We start from the raw sequence: 22147 nt of genomic DNA, 5'->3' as shown, positions 1-22147 counted from the left end.
ACTGTTCTGTCCAAGTCAACAAGTTTGACATACCTTATAGTGGGGACTCATTGGATCAGTGAATCACGTTGAATCGTAAGGTGCCGGTCTGCTTCTTGCGTATCTCATTATCTATATTGTGCACTCGTCAAAGTCAGTGCCGCACGGCTCTGTAAAAGAATTACATGGAGTTCATCAGATCTAGGTTATATGGCTTGAAAACAGTTCTCTATCCGGGTCACACCCAAAATGTATGTCTGTCGCTAAGCGATGCCTTCCTAAACCACGCATTTTGCCAAATCCAAGTACAGGTCTTAGTGTTCCAGATGAAGTAAAATAGCTCCTGGTTAAGCTCTATAACTAGACGGTGTGCCATAAGTCAGCTTATAAGACATAAACCCGGGAATAAAATTATGCAAAGTTTGCTGCGATTACTATATGGTGGCACCTAAGCATCACATATTAGACAGAATGCGTGGTATGAGCCTAAGTATTATCTCGTATTGTGTCCAATTTCGAGTACTATCTAAACCGGGTAAGCGATTAGTGAAAGCTATCAGGGCCTGGCCGTGGTAAAGATTGGCAACTGTTATTATAAGTAAACACAAACACAACAATCTGCCGCTAGCGGTCAGAGAGAACAGCGCTTATTACCAAAGTTCAAAATAGAAAAATATATCGCTAGGTTTTAATTGTGTAAAATTGAGTAATAGTAACATATGTAAACTATAGTGTTTAGAAGTGGAAGAAATGCAGTCTCTTAAAGTCCACGTGCATTCAACTGCAGGCTATTTGGGCAATACAGTGGGTTTGCTGGGTTCTGCTTGTGAAACTGCAGAGAACTTAGGAGTGTCTTCAAGTCCTTTGTTGTGTTATGTTGAGGGATGGGTGGGGGTCTGTTTACGTCTATGGTGGGTCTTCTGAGAGCTTTTCGAGACCTGTCTAGGACTATATGAGATGGTGCTGAAGTCTGTGCGAGTGACTGCTTGAGAGACGTCTGTGGGTATGTGAGGGACCTTCTAATGCAAAATTACTTTTTACTTAGCAATTTGTGAGTCTATGAGGAAATGTAAGAGGTTTAGCCTAGGGCTAAGTAAGGGCGAGCAAAGGACTAGGTGAGGGCCTAGTGGGAGCTGTATCAGGGTCTGCACTATCTGAATGAGTGTTCGGGATATTTGAAAACATATTTGATGGTCTTTTGAGAGTTGTGGATAGATATTGATCGATGGATGGGCATTGTTTATTTTATGTATGTTGCTTCTATTTCAGTGTCTGATAAAGCATATATAAGGGGCTGTTGAGTTCTATGTGAGGGGAAAGCTCAATTTAAAAACAAAATCTTACTTTGTTGCTATTATTATTTTTATGTCACGGATCTTCTGTGTCTTTGCAGTTCCAAAGCCCGGGCAAATCCGTCTTGTTAACGGGCGGGGCAGATGTTCTGGCCGAATTGAGATTCTGTACGGAGGTTCCTGGGGGACGGTGTGTGACGATGATTTCGACATGCTAGAAGCCAAGGTCGTGTGCAAACAGCTCAAATGCGGAGTCGCCCTTGATGCTAAAGTAGAAGGCTACTTTGGTGAAGGTCCTGGAGATGTTCTTCTGGTTGGCCTAAAGTGCTCAGGAACCGAATCAGTCTTGTGGCAATGTCCCCATGAGGGCTGGAATCTGGACTGGTGTTCTCACCTTGAAGATGCCGGAGTAATCTGCTTAGGTATGATGTAGTTCCATTTTCCTCAAGAACGAAGGATTGTCTCTTTTCTAATTTTTTTCCCATCCCTTAGTAAAGAAAAGGTGTATATTTCCACCAGATAATAAAGTGTTCGTATTCTGTTTTGCAAACAATCTAAGTATCCCATCTTCAAATATCTGCTGTCATGAGGCTCCCCAAAAACAGAGTCAAGTGGGGTCTAATTTCTTTCTCCACACAGCCTATCCTTTTGTCAGGATCCCTACTCAGTGCACCCTTCTGACTGGCCTGTGCCAGCCCAGTAGGTGAGCTTGGCTTACAGTTGCGCTCCCAAACAGGCACATTTCATAGGAAATAGTTTCATATGTATCCATTTCATATGAAATGGTTTAGTAAATTTTGAGAGGGCCCCTTATTTTAGGGGCATCCTTAGATGCACATGGCCCCTTTCACACACCACCAATTTTGACTTCATTATGTTGTAGGGCCCCTTCTGTTTGCCAAACATCCAAGTATTCTCCTCCGCTCCTGGGCAGCCTGCTCTTGGAGCGGTGGCTGCCTGGATGCTCACCCGGTATTGCGTTTGTAGGGTGTAGACCAGTAGGCACCGCCCAGAAGAAGCAGCAGGAGCAGGCCGAGCTTCTGTGCTGCTAGTCCCACTGACACAACAGGAACCGAAGTGTGATCCTGAGTGGTTAGAGCCCCGCCTAGGTCTGGTGAGTGATGTAGGGGCTTGAGGAAGGGAGCACTAGCCCATGCTTACAGACAGGAGAAACTACAAACTTCAAGTGGGAATCTGTAATATGGAAAGTACAAAGCCCTGTTTGGGACTATCGGACTGATTGTTAGCCAAGATTAGATTCTACTGACTATTAAAGTGTTGAAAAGTACCAAACAACTGTTAGGAAGAATTAGTAGCCAATCGTGACTCTGGCATCTCATAAGGAAGCCCTTGTTGTACCAATAATGCTAGCCGCAGCACCCTTCTTGTGACAGTGTGAAGCGAGGTCCTCCAGGATCAGCCTTAGAAGAGAAGCCTACGAGAGGCAGCAAGAGGCGGGAATGTCACCTCAGATTTCTCTTCTACATGGTGTGCTCTTGAACAGAAGACTCCCACAGCCCGTCTTCCTTCCTGATCAGCAGAAGTGCGGTAAAAATCATTTTTGTCTCCAACTCCAGACCGGTGGTGAATAGAAGTTGCATGCCAATTGTGCTCACTCGCTGCACAGGTTTACTCGTGAGTTTCACCAGCAGCACCTGATTTGCCCTGTAATGCCTCATTTTACTGTAAAAGCCTGCATTGAGTGTAAAAGTTCAGCAATTACTTGATGCAACGATACTTGCTCCAGAAAACCGCTGCAGTAGTGCTCGCACCGAACTCAAAATGAGGGCCTGAGTCCTCTGACCTTTCTTTACAGATGTCAGATGCTCCTGTGTCAGAGCCCCTTCCACTTACCTGTCCTTAGGATCTCATACACTGGGTTTAGATGCAGTGGGTGATTATCCGGGGAGGCAAGAATGGGTCACTTCCTTCATGCTATCATTGCAGAGGTTGATTCCTGGGATCTGGCCGAATGTCATTCATCACCTCAGACATGAATGACTTCAGGTCAGACTCAGGAAACAATTCGGCTACGGACCATGGGGTTTCACTGACAATGTGAGGCAGCATAGGGCAGCTGAGTATGGCCTCTCTGATGTAAGAGGTGATTCTTTTGAAGAATCACTCCCACTTCATAGACTGTAAAACCTCCCCCTGTCACCTGGCAATGTGTAATATCATGTGCTGCAGAGCTATGCACCTCCACCCTTACTGTGGTCTGCCACATTAAGTGCCACCGATTCATTTTGTTCTTGCAGTTCCCTTTTTAGGTTTCGCCTGCACATCACTTTTTAATAGAAACTTAAAATGGACTTACATCTCGCCTCCTCTCTTTCCTGGCTTCTCATTGGTTTCTGTGCATGCAACTTACCTTTCCTCTATTTCTATTGACTGTAGCATATTTTCCTGCATTTACCAAGGCTTGTTCCTGGTTTGCTTCTCATGAGTTTCCAGCCTCCGAAATACTGATAAAACATCTGCTTTGGTGGAACTATATTTTCATAAAGTTTTGCCTTTAACTCTTGCAACATATTCATATAACAATTTATAACCAGAAGAGATTAAGGGGGTCATTACGATGGCGGACGGACTGAAGTCTGTCCGCCATCGTATCGGATTTGGGACAGACCGCCTACGAGGCGGCCTACCCACCATCCGAATTATGATGCAACCTCCACTGTGGCGGTTGCATTACCTATATTTTGTATTGTGGCGGGGATGAGGACAACAGCCCCCGCCTCAATACAAAAAATAGGGTGCAGACATATCCCTGCACTACGTGGCAGACACCATGCAGTGCCTGCCAAATGGTGCAGGGATATATAGGGGGGCACCATAGGTGCCCCCCAGGGTACATGTCTGTGCACCAGGGATTAAGGGGGGCCTGCTACGGGCCCCCAAATCTGTTTCCATGAGCCGTTTTTTGGCAGGTTGACCGCCGCAGAACGACCAGGTGAAAGGGAAATGATAATCCCTACGATGGTGCCTGCAGGCACCGCCGCAATGCAGAGACTAGCACTTGGTCCGACGGGCGGTTGGATTTGATCCGCCCGTCTGGAACGTGGCGGTCGGTCTTTCCAACCGCCACGATTCCTCCCACCATCATAATATGGCTGGGGGAAAACTGCATTGCGATGGCATTGGGACCGACACGACAGCATGTCGGTGGTGGTCCCTCCGCCATCGTAATGAGACCCTAATTGATTTCCATAGACTCACAGGATGTTGCTAGGCGCCACCGAGACTGGGATCCCCAGCTCTGGAGTCAGCAGCACTCCCCGCTGCACCACATGCTCTCTTCTCCCGGGTGCTCTATCAGATAGCTCTTTTCTTCTGCCGGACGATGATTTATGAAAACACCTCTTTATTCATTACATAGGCTAAACCCAAGCATTACCAATGTTTGTTGTTCTGCTTAGCTGCCTGAAGCACTTGAAGAACTTTTATGAATTAGCCGCCTGTACTTAGTTCATAGCCACTTGCTCCCACACAGCAGCCACTGTATGATAATAACTTAAATAATTTCAGGTAGGATCATTTTAAGATATGCATGATATTTCATTTATTGGAGTTTTAAGGAATGCCCTTTTAAATTGTGTGGACCAGCACACTGAATGAACGCGCCCTTTTCCAGATGGAGGCTTTCACCAGTGGGCTCTGGGAAGAGCCCTCGTGCCCTCAGGGATTGCAGGGCAGACCATGGGCAGACAGAGAGAGCCCCTGGCACCGAAACAAGCAGAGGTGGAGGCTGAACGTCGAAAGTGACAGCTTTTAAAGCCCACCTGAAACTGCACAGGTGCATAGAGCAAACCAGGCAATCATCCTATTCTCCTTTCCGGGGTTCAGGAGAGTGCCTCCTTGAGAATATTTAGAAAGAACAAGGTCAAACCACGCATTATGCAGAGAGGTTTTACACACATTGGATACAAAGCCATAGGAGCAGAAGGGGTCCTTAGACAGTGCTTATTTTGGTTAAAAATAACAATCATAATAAGTGCTGTGGCCCACATTTATTCTTAGCTGCCCTTTCACCGTCCATCTCAGTGGCAGGCACCGCTCACTGCCTAAAACAATCATGGCACCTTTACCCATTCTCAGCTTTGTCTTTTTGCAAACTGTTTGCATCTGGACTTACATCGGGAAACTGCACCTTCCAACTTTGCCAACAGTCTCTCCCTCCCTGAGAAGAACAGCGTTAGAGAGTGCAACTTGGCAGGCCTGAGAGGGTATAGTGTAATGGATTTCACGTCACATATAACTGCTTGTTATATGCCTTGCTGTGCCATTGTGCCCTTAGCTTAGGAGATGTGTAAATGGCGCAAGAGAGGATGTAATTAGAGCAAAGCTTCAAAGGATAACGTTGAGCATCTGTCTCAAGACCTGCTCATGGTCTTATTTGCAACTATACAGTATTAACAAAGGGGAATGCATTTAAATTAATTTTAACAGTGAAATATGTTGGAGTCGGGGGATAACTATGTATAGATATGGAAAGAAGAGCACTCTTTAGACTATGAAATGGCATTATTTTCTTCTAAGAACTTTAGTTTTGAAAATGTGCATGGTTTTGCCTTTGTGGGTGATGTTGTGTATTGTATTATGAATTGTTTTTAGATATACATGTTGTGCTACCTGGTTATGTGAAAGAAATTGTCTTCATAAACTATCAAGTTATTCCTTCCCTGAAGGCAACGCCATTGAGTAGCATCATTTCCCTCTTTCCATCTATGAGCGATACACGCGAGCTAGGGATAACTCGAGAAATAATACGTCCAAACAACATGTAAAGGAGACCTTTCAAAAGCCTGAACTACCCAAATGATCAATTTCGTATTACCAGCTCTCCAGAAACGTGCCCTCAAGACTTGTCACCAAAATCAGGAAATCTATAAATCACATTTTCAAAGCCATCTCCTGGCTTTTTCTCATCCAAAGTATCCATTTTACAACATTAACCCACGCACACCCTGTAATGACCTGTGACGACCTCATGTGCAAACAGATGCTCTACCTCATCTGCTGAAGGCTGTGTGTCTTCAGCAGTTCACACCTCTCTAAAGCCAGATTCATCTCTTGCACTCCGAATAGTCTTCTCTTCAACAGCCCAAATTTCTGGAACTCGAGCCACATTTCTTGATGTTTCAGCAGCATTCAGTGTCTCCTCTGAATACAAATCAAGTCACTCTAAAGACATCAAGATCCGGGGAGGTGATGCAAAGTATGCACTAGACTGCATATTTACACTTGAATTGGTTTTATTTCTTATTAGAAAGGAAATAATTATTGCATATTTTAATCATCCCTACAGAATCCATGAAATATTAATGAAGATCGAGACCCCAGGTAATTGAAATCTTTGTTGATATAAGAATTGATGAAAAAAAAAACACTTTGCTGAGTTGATGTGAAAATCATTCATTTCAAGGTTATTTTTGTACTTTCATGCCTTCATTTTTTGTAGAGTATGTCCCCTGACGAAGGTCTATTTTAGACCGAAATGCATTGGGATATGAAAAAATTTGGGATTGTTAAATGATTGTGAAAATGGTTTGAACTCATTGAAATTGATGTGGAATGCTATCATGATATGAAGAGACGATATCAAAATTAAACATTTCACAAACATCGTTCTACTCAAAAGTCGTGTACTGGACATTTTTCAAAGTTTTAACCCCCTAGTGGGATTTTTGCTGTGCTCAGGGGGGCGTCCCCAATTTAGGGGACACTACATCCCATGATTTTGCATACACTCTTTGTTCAGAGAGTGAAACCCCAGAAGCACGCCACAAACTCACAAAATTGAATTACGTGGTAGTGCGTGCCCCGAATCCTTTTGTTGCATAAGCAAACCCCACATTAACCTGTGCTCAACCCTGTGGTAGCTTGGCACAGAATAGTAAGGCTTAACTTAAATGCAATGTGTAAAGTAGTTATGCAGCACTTCAAACAGTAATAAGCAAAAATACAACACAAGAAAACTCCCACCCCAAATTAAAAAAATAGAGTCAATTTTAATAACTAAATTAAGAACAAAATGACAAAATCTACAGGGACCCAGTTAGGCCCACTGAACAAGAGTACCTTAATCCCTGGTTGCGGAGCATTGTGAGGTCCTGCATCGAGGATGCCTTGCACAGCCGAGGAGATGTGTGACTTCTGAGGAGCTGCGATGTGAGTTTCTGCCTCGCTGTCGAGAATCCTACCTATGAGGGCTTGCAGTGTGAAATCCAGCGTCAGGAAGCGTTGCGCAGCCCAGGCTATGCATCAGTTCTGAAGAGGCTGTGATGCCAGAACCAGAGTCGTCGTCGATTAGAGATTTGCCACGCAAAGGTCGGCATCGATGAAGCTTCGCATACCGGCGGGTCCGATGTGAGCTCGAGGTCAATGCAGAGTCAATGCAGAGTCCTTGCACTGGGAGAACCCTCAGCGGTCTTCTTACGTGTTCCACATAGAGTTGAATGCCATGTGACTAACTCTGTGTGGAACGCATAAGAAGACCGTTGAAATGCGATTGAAGTGAATTAATGCTGTCTTGTATAGCTTCATAAAGCCAAGATTTCACAGCATTCTAAATTCTGCAACTATATGTGAGAACTTACTTGCATAAGATTTTTACTCATTGATCGACGAGTCTTGGATTATCAAATGAATTGCTTTGTCCTGAAGACGGTCTCATAGATGTACCACAAGAGAGACCGAATTGTCAACGTCTTAACCCAATTTTCCTTTTAGTTTTTGTTAAAATTCAACTGGGGAGATCACGGTCCCGTCATAGCCAACTCACCTGCCTGCCAGAAGGGTACTCCAACCCCCAACACCCCTGCGGCGGCCGCCAGCATTGTTCAGCCCCAGGAGGCGCTTAAAATAGGCTCAGGGTCCCGCAGCACCTGACGCGCACGTACGTGACCGGACACGCCTGGGCGAAGCCTGGGCCAAGGGCATCACAGCCAGGAAGAGGAAGGGCAGGGCCATATCCCTTGGTTTTTTCCTTGCAAAGTTGGATGTTATGCATTTTTTGCCTCCTGGACTATCGCCACGAAGAATCTCTCGCCAATAAGGTACAGTCATAAATTCGCAGACTCTGCAGCTGACTGTTTGTTCTCTAAATATATTGTTTTTCCCTTTTGCCCCTCCAGAACTGATTGGTAATTACCCCAAGCTAAACTCTAGGGGAATCGGCGAAGGGCACGAGCATCTTGGGGCAAATTGTGACTTCGCTGATTCTGAGCGGAGTAGGGTGGGCATATACTTGAGAATTTTGTATACTTATACACCTTTGTTGTATTAAGGGGTCCCACTCAGGGGTTTAAAGGGCTAAGGGCAAAAGGAAGGGCCACAATAAAGTCCAAGGTGCGCCCGCCCTAAAAAGAGGGGTACTGGTGCTGTCTGTCACGAGTTAATGGACAGGATTGAGGCTCTCCTTACCGAATGCCATGAGATAGCTAGCTTAGAAACTCCCTTGGCTCTCGCCAAACCAGCTAATCCCACTCGTTTTGATACTAATACTGGGACTATGCAGGAACCCCCGTGTCTTCTCCAGTAGAATAACGAGCAACATAAATCCCCTCGATGTTTAGGAAATCACAAAAAGGGAAGAGGCCCCAAACCAAACGATTGTCACCCTCTGTTATCCTGCAGGATCTTAGCGAGGAGGTGGTTGAACCTCAAATAGTGTGCCACAACAGATTTGAGGTCTTCTCAGCCAGAGCCAATAGTGAAATGGTGGGTGAGATGGCTAATCAAGAAGATGAAAGTATTGCGTTGGGCGGCCTACTCCAGACACTAAAATCCACAGTTGAGTCCCTGAGGGAAGAAGTAGCAGCTCTAAGGAAGGAGGTTAAAGTTCTAGCAGGAAGACGCAAGATTGACAAGCCTCACGCCCTTGTGTCCGACCCTGAACTTTTGCCTTCAGTTTGTACGAGCCGTGTCCTTGCAGGCTTTGGACCTACAGGGGATGATAGAGGTAGCCCTATACACCCTGGCCCTACTGCAACCCACTATGACTCACCCCTAAGGCTAGGCCTATCCAAAATTGCCCTGCCTGCCATGAAAATGGCTCTGTAAGTTATGTGTATTCTAAGAGGCAGTTGGCTCTCCAACAAACACCCCAGGTGCTCGGATCCGGGCGGCCACTAGGGAAGGGTAAAATAGTGGACGGAATTTATAAGAGATCCCACCAGCAGGACAACAATTATCCAGTATATTTAATTGAAGTACGAAGACTGCCGAGGGGTAGTTATGAAGACCGTGGATCACTCAAAAACAAGGTTACCCACTGGTTCAGGGACACCGGGCACTGCTTCTCAATTATAAGAGATGACATTCGAAATGTTAAACGAGTAACAGTTCCTGGGTCAGTAAGAGATGTAGTTATAGTCTCGTTCTTTTGCTCGGCCCCTGTTGATGGTCTAATCTCAGTTGATTCCCATACTATTCCTATGGTTAACACCTCTATTAAAATCAGATATAGACCAACAGAAGGAAGTGAAAATGAGCTAGCGAGGATCTCAGGGTCCATCTCAATGGAGGGCCCCAAACCAAAACCGATGGCCTAGGAGTGCAGGTATGACTGCAGAAAGGTGGTTTGCTGTCCCCAGATGAGTGTGTAACCCCCCCTTGCCAAAATAGGGAGGAGTCTGTAGTCCAAGTCCCCATAGGGTTGAGGGGACCTGCCACCACCAAGGGCGGGGGAGTGCATTTTAATGTATATGCAGGAGGGGAGGGGGTTAGTGGTTTTCACAATACTGAGGAAGGGGAAGTATCTGTCGAGAGTCTCTCCAATCATATCCTTACAAATATCTGCCCAAGCCAACTAAGAATCTTGGTCTGGAATATGGCAGAAATCTCAAAACTTTTGGCAGATCCGGATTGGGGCCTTTTAGTGGATGCACACGATATAATACTCTTCCAAGAAACATGGAGTTTGCATACCCCTATAGGAACGGGTTCTCAACCTATGGTGTAAATGCTACCAGAAAAGAGAAAGAGAGGCCATCGGGAGGCCAGGCTATTTGGGTCAGAAATGCTCTTGGTCTAAAAATAAACACAATTCATATTCATATAGATTTTCCTGATTTATTAGCTATAGATCTGAAAACATGTAACAATTTGAAAATCAGGATCTATAATGTTTACAATGGAGTTTTGCGGGGCTCCTAAGATACGAACACCATCAGAATCCTAGACAATGTACTATCTGAAACTGTTGATAATACCCCAGCCCTGGTAGCAGGGGACTTGAACTGTACCTTTGAACCCCTAGCCATGATCCCAAGAGATCTGACCGAGGAGTGGGATAGTGTCAGGCAGGTCCCGCAGCTAGAACTTCCCCTAGTTAGCTGGACAAATAGATGTAGTCAGGTGTTGGCCCTCTCATTGCAACATGATCTAAGAGCCACAAATGGGAGAACAAAAACAGACAAAAAAGGGGAGCTATCCTTTAATAGACCTGGCTATGCCTGTAGGATTCATTATTGTCTGGTTGCACGTAGCCTTTGGCCACTAGTTCATGATATGGCAGTGATCAATCGCTCAGATAGTGACCACAATGCCCTGACCCTGTCCCTAACAAATTTGGGTGATAATAGTATTGAATTAAGAAGCCGGGGGAAGAAGGATTTGGGAGAACTGTCTATTGGTAATAATAATTTGAGAAAGGTTAGATGGGACTGGGTGGAGGAACATCCTGAGGCTCTGGACCTAGCGAAACACATAGTACGCCAACATCTGGCAGAGATGCTAAAACTCCCAAAGGACCAGATAATCGAGAAGTTGCCCTCCTTGCATGAAACTACATTTAATGACATTGGGGATCTATTGGCCAAACCCTGTAGTAAGCAGAAGAGAGAGTATAAACAGATCCAGGCCAAACAAGAACCCCAAGCAGCCTGGTATAACCAGGAATGTAGAAAAGCCAAGTCCGACCTTGTACGGGCAGCAAAATCCAACTCACCTTGACCTAATGGCATGAAGAAAAAGCTACAGGACAGCTCTAGAGCTGGCTAAGAAGAGATGGGAAGACTCACTACTGTCCTCCCTTCGAAAGGTGTCATCAATTAAGGATTCTAAAACCATTTGGAAACAAGCAGTTTATTGGCTACATGGTAGGAAGGCAAAACTGGAGTTTACAGTTCAGCCAGAGGAGTGGCTGACCCATTTCGGGGGGATCTATGCACTAGGTAGTGTTGAGGTGGAGGCTCTACTAGAAGAGAGGGAGGTAAATCAGAAAGATGTTATGGAGGACTTGGTGCTCGCCATGGAAGAAACTCGGGTGGCAATTTGTTCCAGCGTTGCAGCCAGAGCCCCCGGCCCTGACCGAATCCCAAATGATTTGTATAAAGAGGATATAACGCTCTGGGCTTCTTACATCAATATGATCACAATTGCCAATACATCAGGCATGAATATTCCCCCTTCATGGAACATAGCGGAGATAATCCCCATTTTCAAGAAGGGCGATAGAGCCACCCTGGCTAGCTACAGGCCTGTAAGCCTAATCGACTCATTGCAGAAAATCTTCTGCAAGTAAGTGTTTGGTCGAGTACAGGTTTGGATCTCTGAGCACCACATACTGAGCGACTTTCAAGCAGGCTTCTGTGCTAATATCAGCACATTAGATCAGGTTTTCCGCTTCTTGTGTACCTACTGGAGGGAGGTCAGCATTAAAGGGGGAAAACTTTACATTGCCTTTGTGGCCCTACACACTGCATTTGACCTGGTACTGAGAGCCAAGTTGTGGAGAGTGCTAGCAGAGATGGCTATAATCAGAAATGTTAATCCGGTTGCATTGCTAACATACTGCACAAATTAGGTGGGTGGATAACAATCAACTCACTGATCAATTTCCTGTCGAATGTGGAGTGGGTCAAGGGTGTGTCCTAGCCCCCACAATTTTCTCTCTCTTTTTAAATGGGGTTATTGATCATCTAGATAGGGATGGATGTGATGCACCAAAGGTGGAGGAGAGAAGAGTGCCCGCCTTACTCTTCGCAGATGATACCCTCCTTATCTCTAAATACCCCCATGGTCTGCAACAATTGCTGAATATTTTTATGGAATTCTGCAACAAGCATGGCTTGGTATTAAACGAGCCAAAAACTAAATATATGATCTTCTCGAAGGGAAATTCCAAGCCTTCAAAAAAGCAAATGTATGTAGGAAATAGTCCCCTACAGCAAGTCCACACCTTCGACTATTTGGGTATCCACCTTACCTCAAAGTTAAACTGGGTTCCACATATCGAAAAGACTCAAATATCATTGGTACAACAAATGGCCCACCTAAGCAAAATTCACACAAAAACAGTGACAATATCAAAATACTGGGGGGAACCCTCTATGGTGCCAAATTATGGGGTATTGGAAATACAAAGTCACTCACTGTTGTAGAGTATCGGTTTCTTCGCTCAATGTTAAACCTCCCCTCTGGTACCCCCTTGACTCCCATGTTCATGGACCTGGGTCAAAAATTACTATCGCATAAGCTGGGCCTGTGGTCGGTAAATGAGCTCACTCCATATAGAGCAGAGGCGATCGATTTCCTGAAGCGACTCCAGGTTAAATCTATACCATTGTTCAGCTCTCTGAAGAATCTACTGGAGAGCCTTGGGATGGAGAAATATTGGTACACTCCTGAAAGATTGTGTTTTATCCCAAAATGTAGGGTCAAAGAGATTTATTGGAACACTATTATGGTGAAAGAGATGACCAAACCGGTAGGCACCTTGAGCCTGAATTTTATCAATTTTAAAGTATCCCCATTTTACGAGGAAACAATTGATGTAATTGTACCTCCACTGGCAAGTAAATTGTCTATCCAATTTCGTTTTAAAACCCTACCCACCAAATTGTTTTGAAAAATTGTAGTAACAAGACCACCACAGATGACCAGTGTCCTGCATGTAAGACAAGCCCAGAATCAATAGTCCACTTGTTATTTTTTTGCCCCCAATATAGAAACTTGCGGGGCAAATGGATCGTGCCATTGTGAAGAAATAAAAACCTTCTCAGGGGTTTCACTGATACACCTGGTCCTTTTAAACCAACAAAGAAGAGATTGGCACAGAAGCTGTAATATAAAAACAATGCATTTATTAAACCTCACATGAGGGAGATTGCATCACACAGTACCCTCAAGTCACTGTAGGAGGCATTCTAAGGAGTACAGAGAACAGGGGCCTTATATACCCACACAGGGGCTCAAATGAAGGCCGTACAAGTACACATAAGAAGAGTTACACACATAGATGGTCATACAGAAAATGCATAGTCAACAAGTAGGAGGAGTAATGAGTTGCTGACATCAGTTAGAACAGCCTGACAGTTCTATACTAGGAGCAGGTGCATTCTACTAGCTAGGCCCTTCTGAGCATGTGCGAGGTTCTGGAAGAGGGAGAAAGTAAATGGCTAGCACATAGCTAACTAAAATGGCTGCCAAGTACAAAATGACTTTCAGCTCATGCTAACAGATTCCTGCAAACTTTAACAGATGGTCCTCTTAGCATGAGCTAAAGACATCCCTAAGATCTAGTAGGAACAGAGAAAATATTTTGCACATATATTTTCATAAATTCATCAATATCCTAATCCATTGCTAGGTGGGCATTTCTCATTCTAAATATTGTTAAGCGGGCATATATAAGGTACAAAGGGAACAGAGCATTGGGTCATACAGATAGCAGGAGAGAGTAATAACTATTATCACAAACAGAACTATCAATATTTTTCAACCCTAAGTAGAAAGCAAATCCTAGAACCATCTAGTCCAATTCTATGTAAAAAACATTTTCAATAGACTTTTCCAGTGTTCTTTTTATGAGGGCTAGAGTATCAATCATTATAGTCAAGGAACGGGTAAAGTAACATTTATCAACTGCTCAGATGAACTTTTCTCTCGCAGAATAAACATTATTCCTAATGCAAATATTAAAGCAGTCAGACATATTATTACAAAAACGATCATGGATCCAGGGGACCAGGAAGACCACACAGGGCCATGAGAATTAGGACGAGGAGCCGCAAAGGGCTGCTTCTCCTAAAAAATGGGACGACCAAAAGGGTACATTACTAACAAAAAGAAGAAGTCCTTGGGAAATTGAAGCTGCTGTACAACCAGCCAGAGGGGATTCTTCTCCCTGTGTCCGTTTGAGCCTCACAGACAGGCTCTTGTTGTTCCCACGGTGGAGCTGCACAACTCGCAACTCAGGAATCACGGCCCTGTTTCAAGGGAAAAGTTTCTTCTTTCAGGATAGGACAATCACCTTCCGGGGCACATGCCCTAAGCGATCCTGTCCAGTGTCTCAGGCAGTGCACCAGTTTTCTTCACTTCAATCTAACAGGCACCAGAAACACAGCACCTGTACCCTGAACTCAAGTCCTTCTCTAACTCCTGTTTTGCTCTACTGGCACACCGATCTTTGGTTGGGGCCACAGATTGTATCCAGTGTGCCCAGGTATCTCTTAATCAACAAACCAGCATTCAGGAGCGTGATGCTGAAGTGCCTGAAGCAACCCTGTTTCAAAGGGGGTCACCTCAAGCAAAAACAACCTTGCCGTTCTGGTCGGTCTGTGACTCTCAGCTGGGCATCAAAAACTTGATCCACGATTTCTCCTTTCTGATTTGTGACCCTGTCTTTTGCCCAAGACAAGGCAAGGGTACACACTTCACATCCCAGTGCTTGTGGCCTTCTACCTTCACTGAGGTCCTAGTTGCCAGCAATGCCTGTGCTGGTTACATTCACCTTGGCTTCAAGCTGGACTGGTACTGGCTCCCCAGGCTGGATCTGATGTCCGGGCCCCTCTGGCAATGGTTGTAAGGCAGCAAATATCTATTGGTGGACAGAACAAAAGGTCTTTAGACAAGGCATACAAATAATCTATCAACAGAGAGGATAGTCTCAGAATACTTCCTTGTCCTGGTACGCCCCATATATTAGCAAGGCATCCAGGAACCACTTCTTCTATCTGAGAGTAGAAACCCTGGACCTATTACACTATTTGAAGCAGCTAAGAAAGTCTGTGTTCATTTACTAACTTCTGAGGAAAAGAGAAAAACAATACAGACTTACTCCAAATCCTTACATTTGTGTATTCCTATATTATTCATCTGAAGACCCTCAAGAAAAAAGGAAATGTTCTACACTTTTACTAATAGACTTTGCATTACTTGTACAGGACTGCAGATACTTCTAAAATGATTTCTCTAAATAAAAGCACCTACATTGTACGCTTAGGACCATGCTCTCATGTTATAGGTGCAGCAGGGAAATCTAAAACTGCTAATTTTAACAGGGATTCTTATTACATAAAGAACTAAAAACTTCAACATAGTGGATACATACATTTCTCCAGCAGAACATGTTGTGACAAACAAACTCCTATAAAACAATATTTTCCTCAAAAATGTTTGCTAAGGATCACATGGGCGTCTTTCCTGCATTCTACTTTTCACGACCCAAACTATGCAACATCAGCTCTAGTAAGGACTGTCAGTGTATTTACACAGACTAGCTAATAAAAGACTAGCAATGCCCTTGCAAAACTGTATGTAGCATGAGAATAACATAAACAATAATGGTGTTATAACCTGAGAATTTTAGAACAAAAACTACCCACATCTAGTTCCCCTTAAAGATCAAATAAGGGAACAGCAATCTAGACTACTCATCCTTTCATAATTCCATCAGACAGGATGGGCAGTAACATAGCATATCTATTTATTCAGTTTATTAATGCTAACAATTTGTAAAACAGTATTACTGAATAGCCAATTAAATGTCTCATGGCTGTTTCCTAGACAATTTAGACAGGCTAAAAAAAAAGTGAGAAAAAGAGAGAGAAAACATAAATTTGCCTACCCTTAATTTGTAGAGGAGCTAGCCTCCTTCCCCCATTTCGACAATAGGAAAACCTGAAACAGGTTTTACTTCTGTCGACACTATCAACCCCTATTTGAAGCAACTGGGCATAAACAAAGTTATAGGAGGTAAATAGCACATTGAGCTAGCTAAAAAAAACATGAATACCCAACCACCAATTCCTTTAGCAAATGTACAAGTGTAACATGGGGGGACATGAATTCCAACTAAATCCCATTGCCTTCTTAACTCAGCCCTAAAAGCGTTAGTGCTATATACATGGCGGAGCCATTCTCTTAATCAGAGTTCACATATACCATTATATTTCCCTCTGTTTATATGAGTGCACAAAAACTTGCTTTTGCCCAAAAAAGTAAGCAAAAGTTCTCTTTCTCTCCCTGCGCTGCCATCTCGTCTTTCAAAAAGTTTCAGAGGTCGAAATGTCAAAGCAAACCTTGCTCTGAGCCCAGCTAGGCTTCTAAATATAGAACTCGACCTTTAACCCTTTACTAGCTGTCCTGGTTTGTGTGCAAGGTTTTCCAAGCGGTTTTTCAATTCAAAGTCACTATGAAGAATCACAGCTGAAAGGCAGTCCTCTTATTCCTGTTTTCCAGTAATTTAGAGGTAAGAGAATAACTTCTGCTGGGTTTTTATATTTATTTATATTTGTAAGCAGTGTGCGGTATGCTTGTCTAGCAGTATAGATGTCAGCTACTTGTGCTATACTTAAATGTGTGCATTTACTGAAGCCTAAGAGCAGTTTGAAAGCTGCTCTGAGTGGCAGAACTGCTTTTAAATTGTGAATTTTGCCCAATTTCGACTTTGGTGTTTGGGGCACTTAAAAATGAATATCCTACAATTTTGTGGCATATTAGTCATCCCCAGAATGTCCTCTACATATCCCATAGATGGGGGATCAGAAATGTATTAGGTACACCCTTATAAAAATGAGTTTTGTATGCCTGGGTGAAGTGACATTTTCCATATTAGTTGCCCCATTGCTGTAAAACGGTGTTTAAATTCAATTTTAATGCTAGGAGTTCACATTATTATTATTAGGCATTATAAAGATTAAAAAAGGAATTTAATGCACTTATCTTTAATAAAATTTTGTTTATATAATCAAAATTCCCCTTTTTATTTGTTTTTTTAATAACTCCAACCTTTTTTTATGATTGCACATATGAAAAGCAAGCTTCAGTCTTTTCCTATCATATTTAAACACATTCATTTATAATGCTAAGCACAGACGCCTTACTTGAAACATGAAAGTCTGCACCACTTTTTAAAGGACAATTTATTATTTAACATCAAAACCACGGATGTGCTTATGTAAAAAGGCATTAAGAAAGGAAATCCCTTCTTATCTGTTCTCTGTTATCCAAAATAATGAAACTGAATTTCTAACTTTTAAAACAGAAGTCTGTAATGCAGGCCTTTATACCAGGTTTACACTGACTTAAAATCTAGGTGACTCAGCATTTTCCCCTCTGTAGCCTGCAGTCATAAATAGCCATGTGCTATTGACTCAGCTGTGGCTTGTGATCAGCAGGCGTCAAATTCTCACGCCTTTCAAGCCAGCATAAATCTATCGTTCTGTAATGTGTGTTTAGTTCAACAACAACCAACTCACTCATAATGTGAATGCCTTTTAATACCTAATACATAAGGATAAATGCTGTGACATTTTATATCTTAGTCCAAATTATTGTAAAGCCCACAATTTTGTTCTTTCTTCCTTTCTATGAGGCCAATGTTATTCCTATTGATTGTGAATTCTAATTTTATCTTTAGCATTGTGGCAATTTGCACACATGTATAGTGTCTTACTGTCAATTTTAATGATAGTGTGCAGCTATTTAGCATATATTACATAATTCATTGCTGGATTATTTTAAAATATATTTTATTTTAATGATATTTTGCATAACAGAATGATGACAAAAAAAAACACATTGAGCTCATTCCACATATTTTCTGAAGGGGGTCATACACTCAGAACACACATTAGAGCGTGCTTAAGGCTAGCCATTCTTACACAAAGAGCGCAATTGCTACTTACTCACACAAGTACCACCAATAACAAACCACATTGACACTTAAACATACATTTAACCCACAAATCAACATTTAGGACAGAAACAAAAGTCAGCCCACAGACTGTACTGAAACCAAACCATTTGTAAATATTAATTGTAAGTCATATTTACAAGAAAAGCTCTCAAAAGTAGTTCAAAAACAGCCAAAAAAGACTGTTCCATTTTCAAGAAACCAAAATACACCAAATTTGCTAGTTTTGGCTAGGCAGAACACCAAAAATCGCTCTGCATATCACCACTTATGAATGTTACTAAGTGCACAGACCAGGATCCTTTGTATGTACATATTTAGTTCCTTGGGGGACTAGTCACCAAGGAAGAAATACATTTTTATACCTAATCCTAGTTAGGTATTCCCTCTAGGGGAGCCGGCTGATTTCATACAAGTTCCATAATGGTACCTCCAAGAAAGCAACACGTTCTACGATGTGGGCTAAGAACACATGCCAGGAATATTGCAGCATATACAATATTATACACAAAGTAGCACTTAACTCAAAGTGTGCCGTTCAAGTTTTCAAAAGTTTCTCATTACCTGCCTACATAAATTGCAATTTATATATTTCCAAATTTCAAATATTGGCCAATTTCGATAAAATTCCAAAAAGCGTCGCAACAAACGACCTTACCAAGCACAAAAATCTCCAACCTCTCAATGCCAAGTTCAGAGTGACCTAACAGTCGTTTTTAAAATACTCACGCCAAAAAGGTTCTCAGTCAGGAGTGGTAAACATTTGGAGGAGTCAAATCAGGAAGACCAGAAATATACTGGGCTGCAGAGACAGAGAATCTCAGTGTGGTGTACCTCCTTAATAGAGTCCTGTCCTGTCCTCCTCAGTAGATTCCTGTCTCCCATCAAGACCACTCCCTTGAATATCCACCTCTCTGATGAGGTCCACGTTAAGCGCCAATTGAAGAAATAAAAACCTTCTCAGGGGTTTCACTGATACACATGGTCCTTTTAAACCAACAAAGAAGAGATTGGCAGAGAAGCTGCAATATAAAAACAATGCATTTATTAAACCTCACATGAGGGAGATTGCGTCACACAGTACCCTCAAGTCACTGTAGGAGGCATTCTAAGGAGTACAGAGAACAGAGGCCTTATATACCCACACAGGGGCTCAAAAGAAGGCGGTACAAGTACACATGAGAAGAGTTACACACATAGATGGTCATACAGAAAATGCACAGTCAACAAGTAGGAGGAGTAATGAGTTGCTGACATCAGAACAGCCTGACAGTTCTATACTAGGAGCAGGTGCATTCTACTAGGTAGGCCCTTCTGAGCATGTGCGAGGTTCTGGAAGAGAGAGAAAGCAAATGGCTAACACATAGCTAACTAAAATGGTTGTCAAGTACAAAATGGCTTTCAGCTCATGCTAACAGATTTCTGCAAACTTTGTGTAAACTGATTGGACCTTGTCATTACTTAGAGGTTATGAGAATCTTAGCTACCGACACTCTCAGGGTGGTTGTTTTTGGCCTGGCCAAATTTTGGCAGGCATTATAGATCCAACGTTCTAAATGCATTATATAGTTTTGAATCCCTGCATATCAAACCTTGGGCCATTTTATAGAAAATATCTTTTAGATTTCAATTGTTTTAATCATTGCTGTATACTGCACTTTGTTATTGTCTCTTTTATTGCTTGTACTGCTTTTTATATTGTGTGGCGCCTTGCACGTTATAAGATCTGTGTGATCGAAAATAAAGTTATTGATGATGATGATGAGTAAGAGACACATGGGGATCAAAAATAAGAAATATAAGTGAAAAACCCAGCCAATCAATGAACATAGTGTATGAAAGTGAAAAGGATATATAAGGACTTTCAGATTGACTTCAGAGTAATTTAATTTTCACCAGCTTACCCTTTGGTTCCTACAGACAGGGTCTGGGTTCAATCACTGTAGAACATAGCTATGTAGTCATTGATTGCATGCTTAGCCTGATTCCCTTGACCTTGGATTTCTATTATTGTTTATACGCACTTATATTCACTTTTACCTACTTTTTCACTGTGTGATCCCTTTGATTATGATGTGTTATTGTCCACATCTATGGCATTAAGTATTCATTCATGCAGACTGATTTCTCATTCTTACAAGATTACATGGATTATACTGATCAGTTTATTTGCCTATAATCCATTATGCATGTCTTTTGAAAAATATAAGACCATAACTAACCACTGTTTCGTATGAATATAATTACCCAAGTATTTGCCAGCATATCAGGTAGCTTCACCCCATTGGCTCCTCAGCCAAGCACATACATCAAATGTACCTGCGATCCTCTCCTACTGAGCAGGATTATTATTGCAACAGCACATCACCAGTAGGGTAAAACAAACCTGTCTCGCAATGGTCTAAACCCAGCTCGCATTCCCTATGAGTGGGTGAACAATCCAATTCTTGCTTAGGTCTGCTTCCGAATAATAGGAAGAGCCAACATCGATGCCTCAAAATTAAAAGCGATGTCGCTATAAATGCTTGGCCGCCATAAGCTAGTCAACGCTGTGATAACTTTACTGACACCTCCTGCTTGAAACCAGAAAACCAGATGGATCGTGAGGCCCCGCTTTTATGGTCTATATTCATACTGTAAATCAATCTACTCCAAAAGAGGTATTTGGTTATCCTCCCTGAGCTTGCCTTAGGACACCTACATTATCATTTGATAGGGTGTACCTCCCTAGCCAAACTCCCCACCTGACACTGTCCCTGGAGAGGGTCATGCCCGGCAGGCGCTGGTCTCTTGGAACCAGAAGTGAAAGCCCCAAGGGCTGCCACTCCTCACCGGGTAAGTGAAAAAATTGTAAAAGTAGTGGTAATTCACTGGCCGTTCAAAGGCTTTCCATTTATTCTACATCTCTTGTGTCTCTTCACAGTGCCATAGTAGAGTCAAGATCAACAGGAACTTCTTTCCTAGTTGATTCTGCCAAGCACGTTCCCTTGGCTGTGGTTTCACTAGAGAGTAGGTATGGACAGTGGGAATCACGTTCATCCATTCATGCACATCACTAATTAGATGATGAAGCATTTAGCTATTCTTGTACCACCATGCGGAGGTTCATTCTGGTTCATCATGGCTGCCCATCAGCATCAAATCGGTCTTGCTTCCAACGACACAACAATTGTTCTGTTGTACAGCAAATTTAAAGATCTCCTCACAGGAACATAAATCACATATCGGATAGAAACAGTTCACCCTTCAGCACCTCTCTAACAATATAAATTGTCTTTGTATTACTACACTTCTGAATCATCTGGATACAAATGTCCTGTGCAAAGTCAGGGATGATTAGCATGTGATTAACAAATATTTATGTGATCTATACTGATTATGAATATGTAATTATGAGAAATCTCTCCTGAATTCACACACACAACTATCACCATATACACACACAACTATTGTAATAATAAATCTAAGGCACAATATTTAACTGTTTCCAATGATATGATTCAACTCTAAACATTCTTAGCTATAGCAAACTTTCAAGTTTCAAACAAACAAATATTCTTAAAACCTTGTACTACTAGAGAAGTAATATGTGTTATGCAATACAGTGCATATTTGAGTGTTAAGTTAAACAATTACTTCTCCATGAATACTTGGCGCTTTTTTAAAGTGTCAGTAAAAGTAGTCAGGCAACCATTCTTCTTAAATGGGAAAGACATTAGTAGTCCAAGGTCAGCTAGAGCAACGTCAATACATTGGGGCCAAATGCCTTACATCCTACAATAAAACCATGAAATTTCACAGTGGACCAGTTTGTGATGTTTTTGATTTCTTGTGATAACTCCTGATTTTAGTTTATTTTACTTTCAAATATTTCTTCAATAGATTTTTGTGAGTTTTCATATCGAATTGAGACATCAATCATCACAGCAGTATCATCTTTAGTGAACTCCAT

At 42.4% G+C, this 22147-nt stretch overlaps 1 protein-coding gene across 1 annotated transcript in view; it reads left to right on the top strand.

Annotated features, from left to right (window-relative positions):
* Positions 1–9335, top strand: part of LOC146866807 (scavenger receptor cysteine-rich domain-containing protein DMBT1-like) — a 731947-nt gene extending 722612 nt beyond the window's left edge. The window contains exons 6-7 of the mRNA XM_085617711.1: positions 1373–1584; positions 8910–9335. Coding sequence (XP_085473837.1) covers positions 1373–1584; positions 8910–9335 — 638 coding nt within the window. The remainder of the gene's footprint in view (positions 1–1372; positions 1585–8909) is intronic.
* The last annotated feature ends 12812 nt before the right edge of the window (positions 9336–22147 follow it).

The sequence above is a fragment of the Triturus cristatus genome, chromosome 1_2 (genome assembly GCF_964204655.1).
Source record: "Triturus cristatus chromosome 1_2, aTriCri1.1, whole genome shotgun sequence".
Taxonomy (NCBI): domain Eukaryota; kingdom Metazoa; phylum Chordata; class Amphibia; order Caudata; family Salamandridae; genus Triturus; species Triturus cristatus.
Note: the sequence above shows the minus strand (reverse complement) of the source record. Positions and strands in the feature narration are given on the sequence as shown.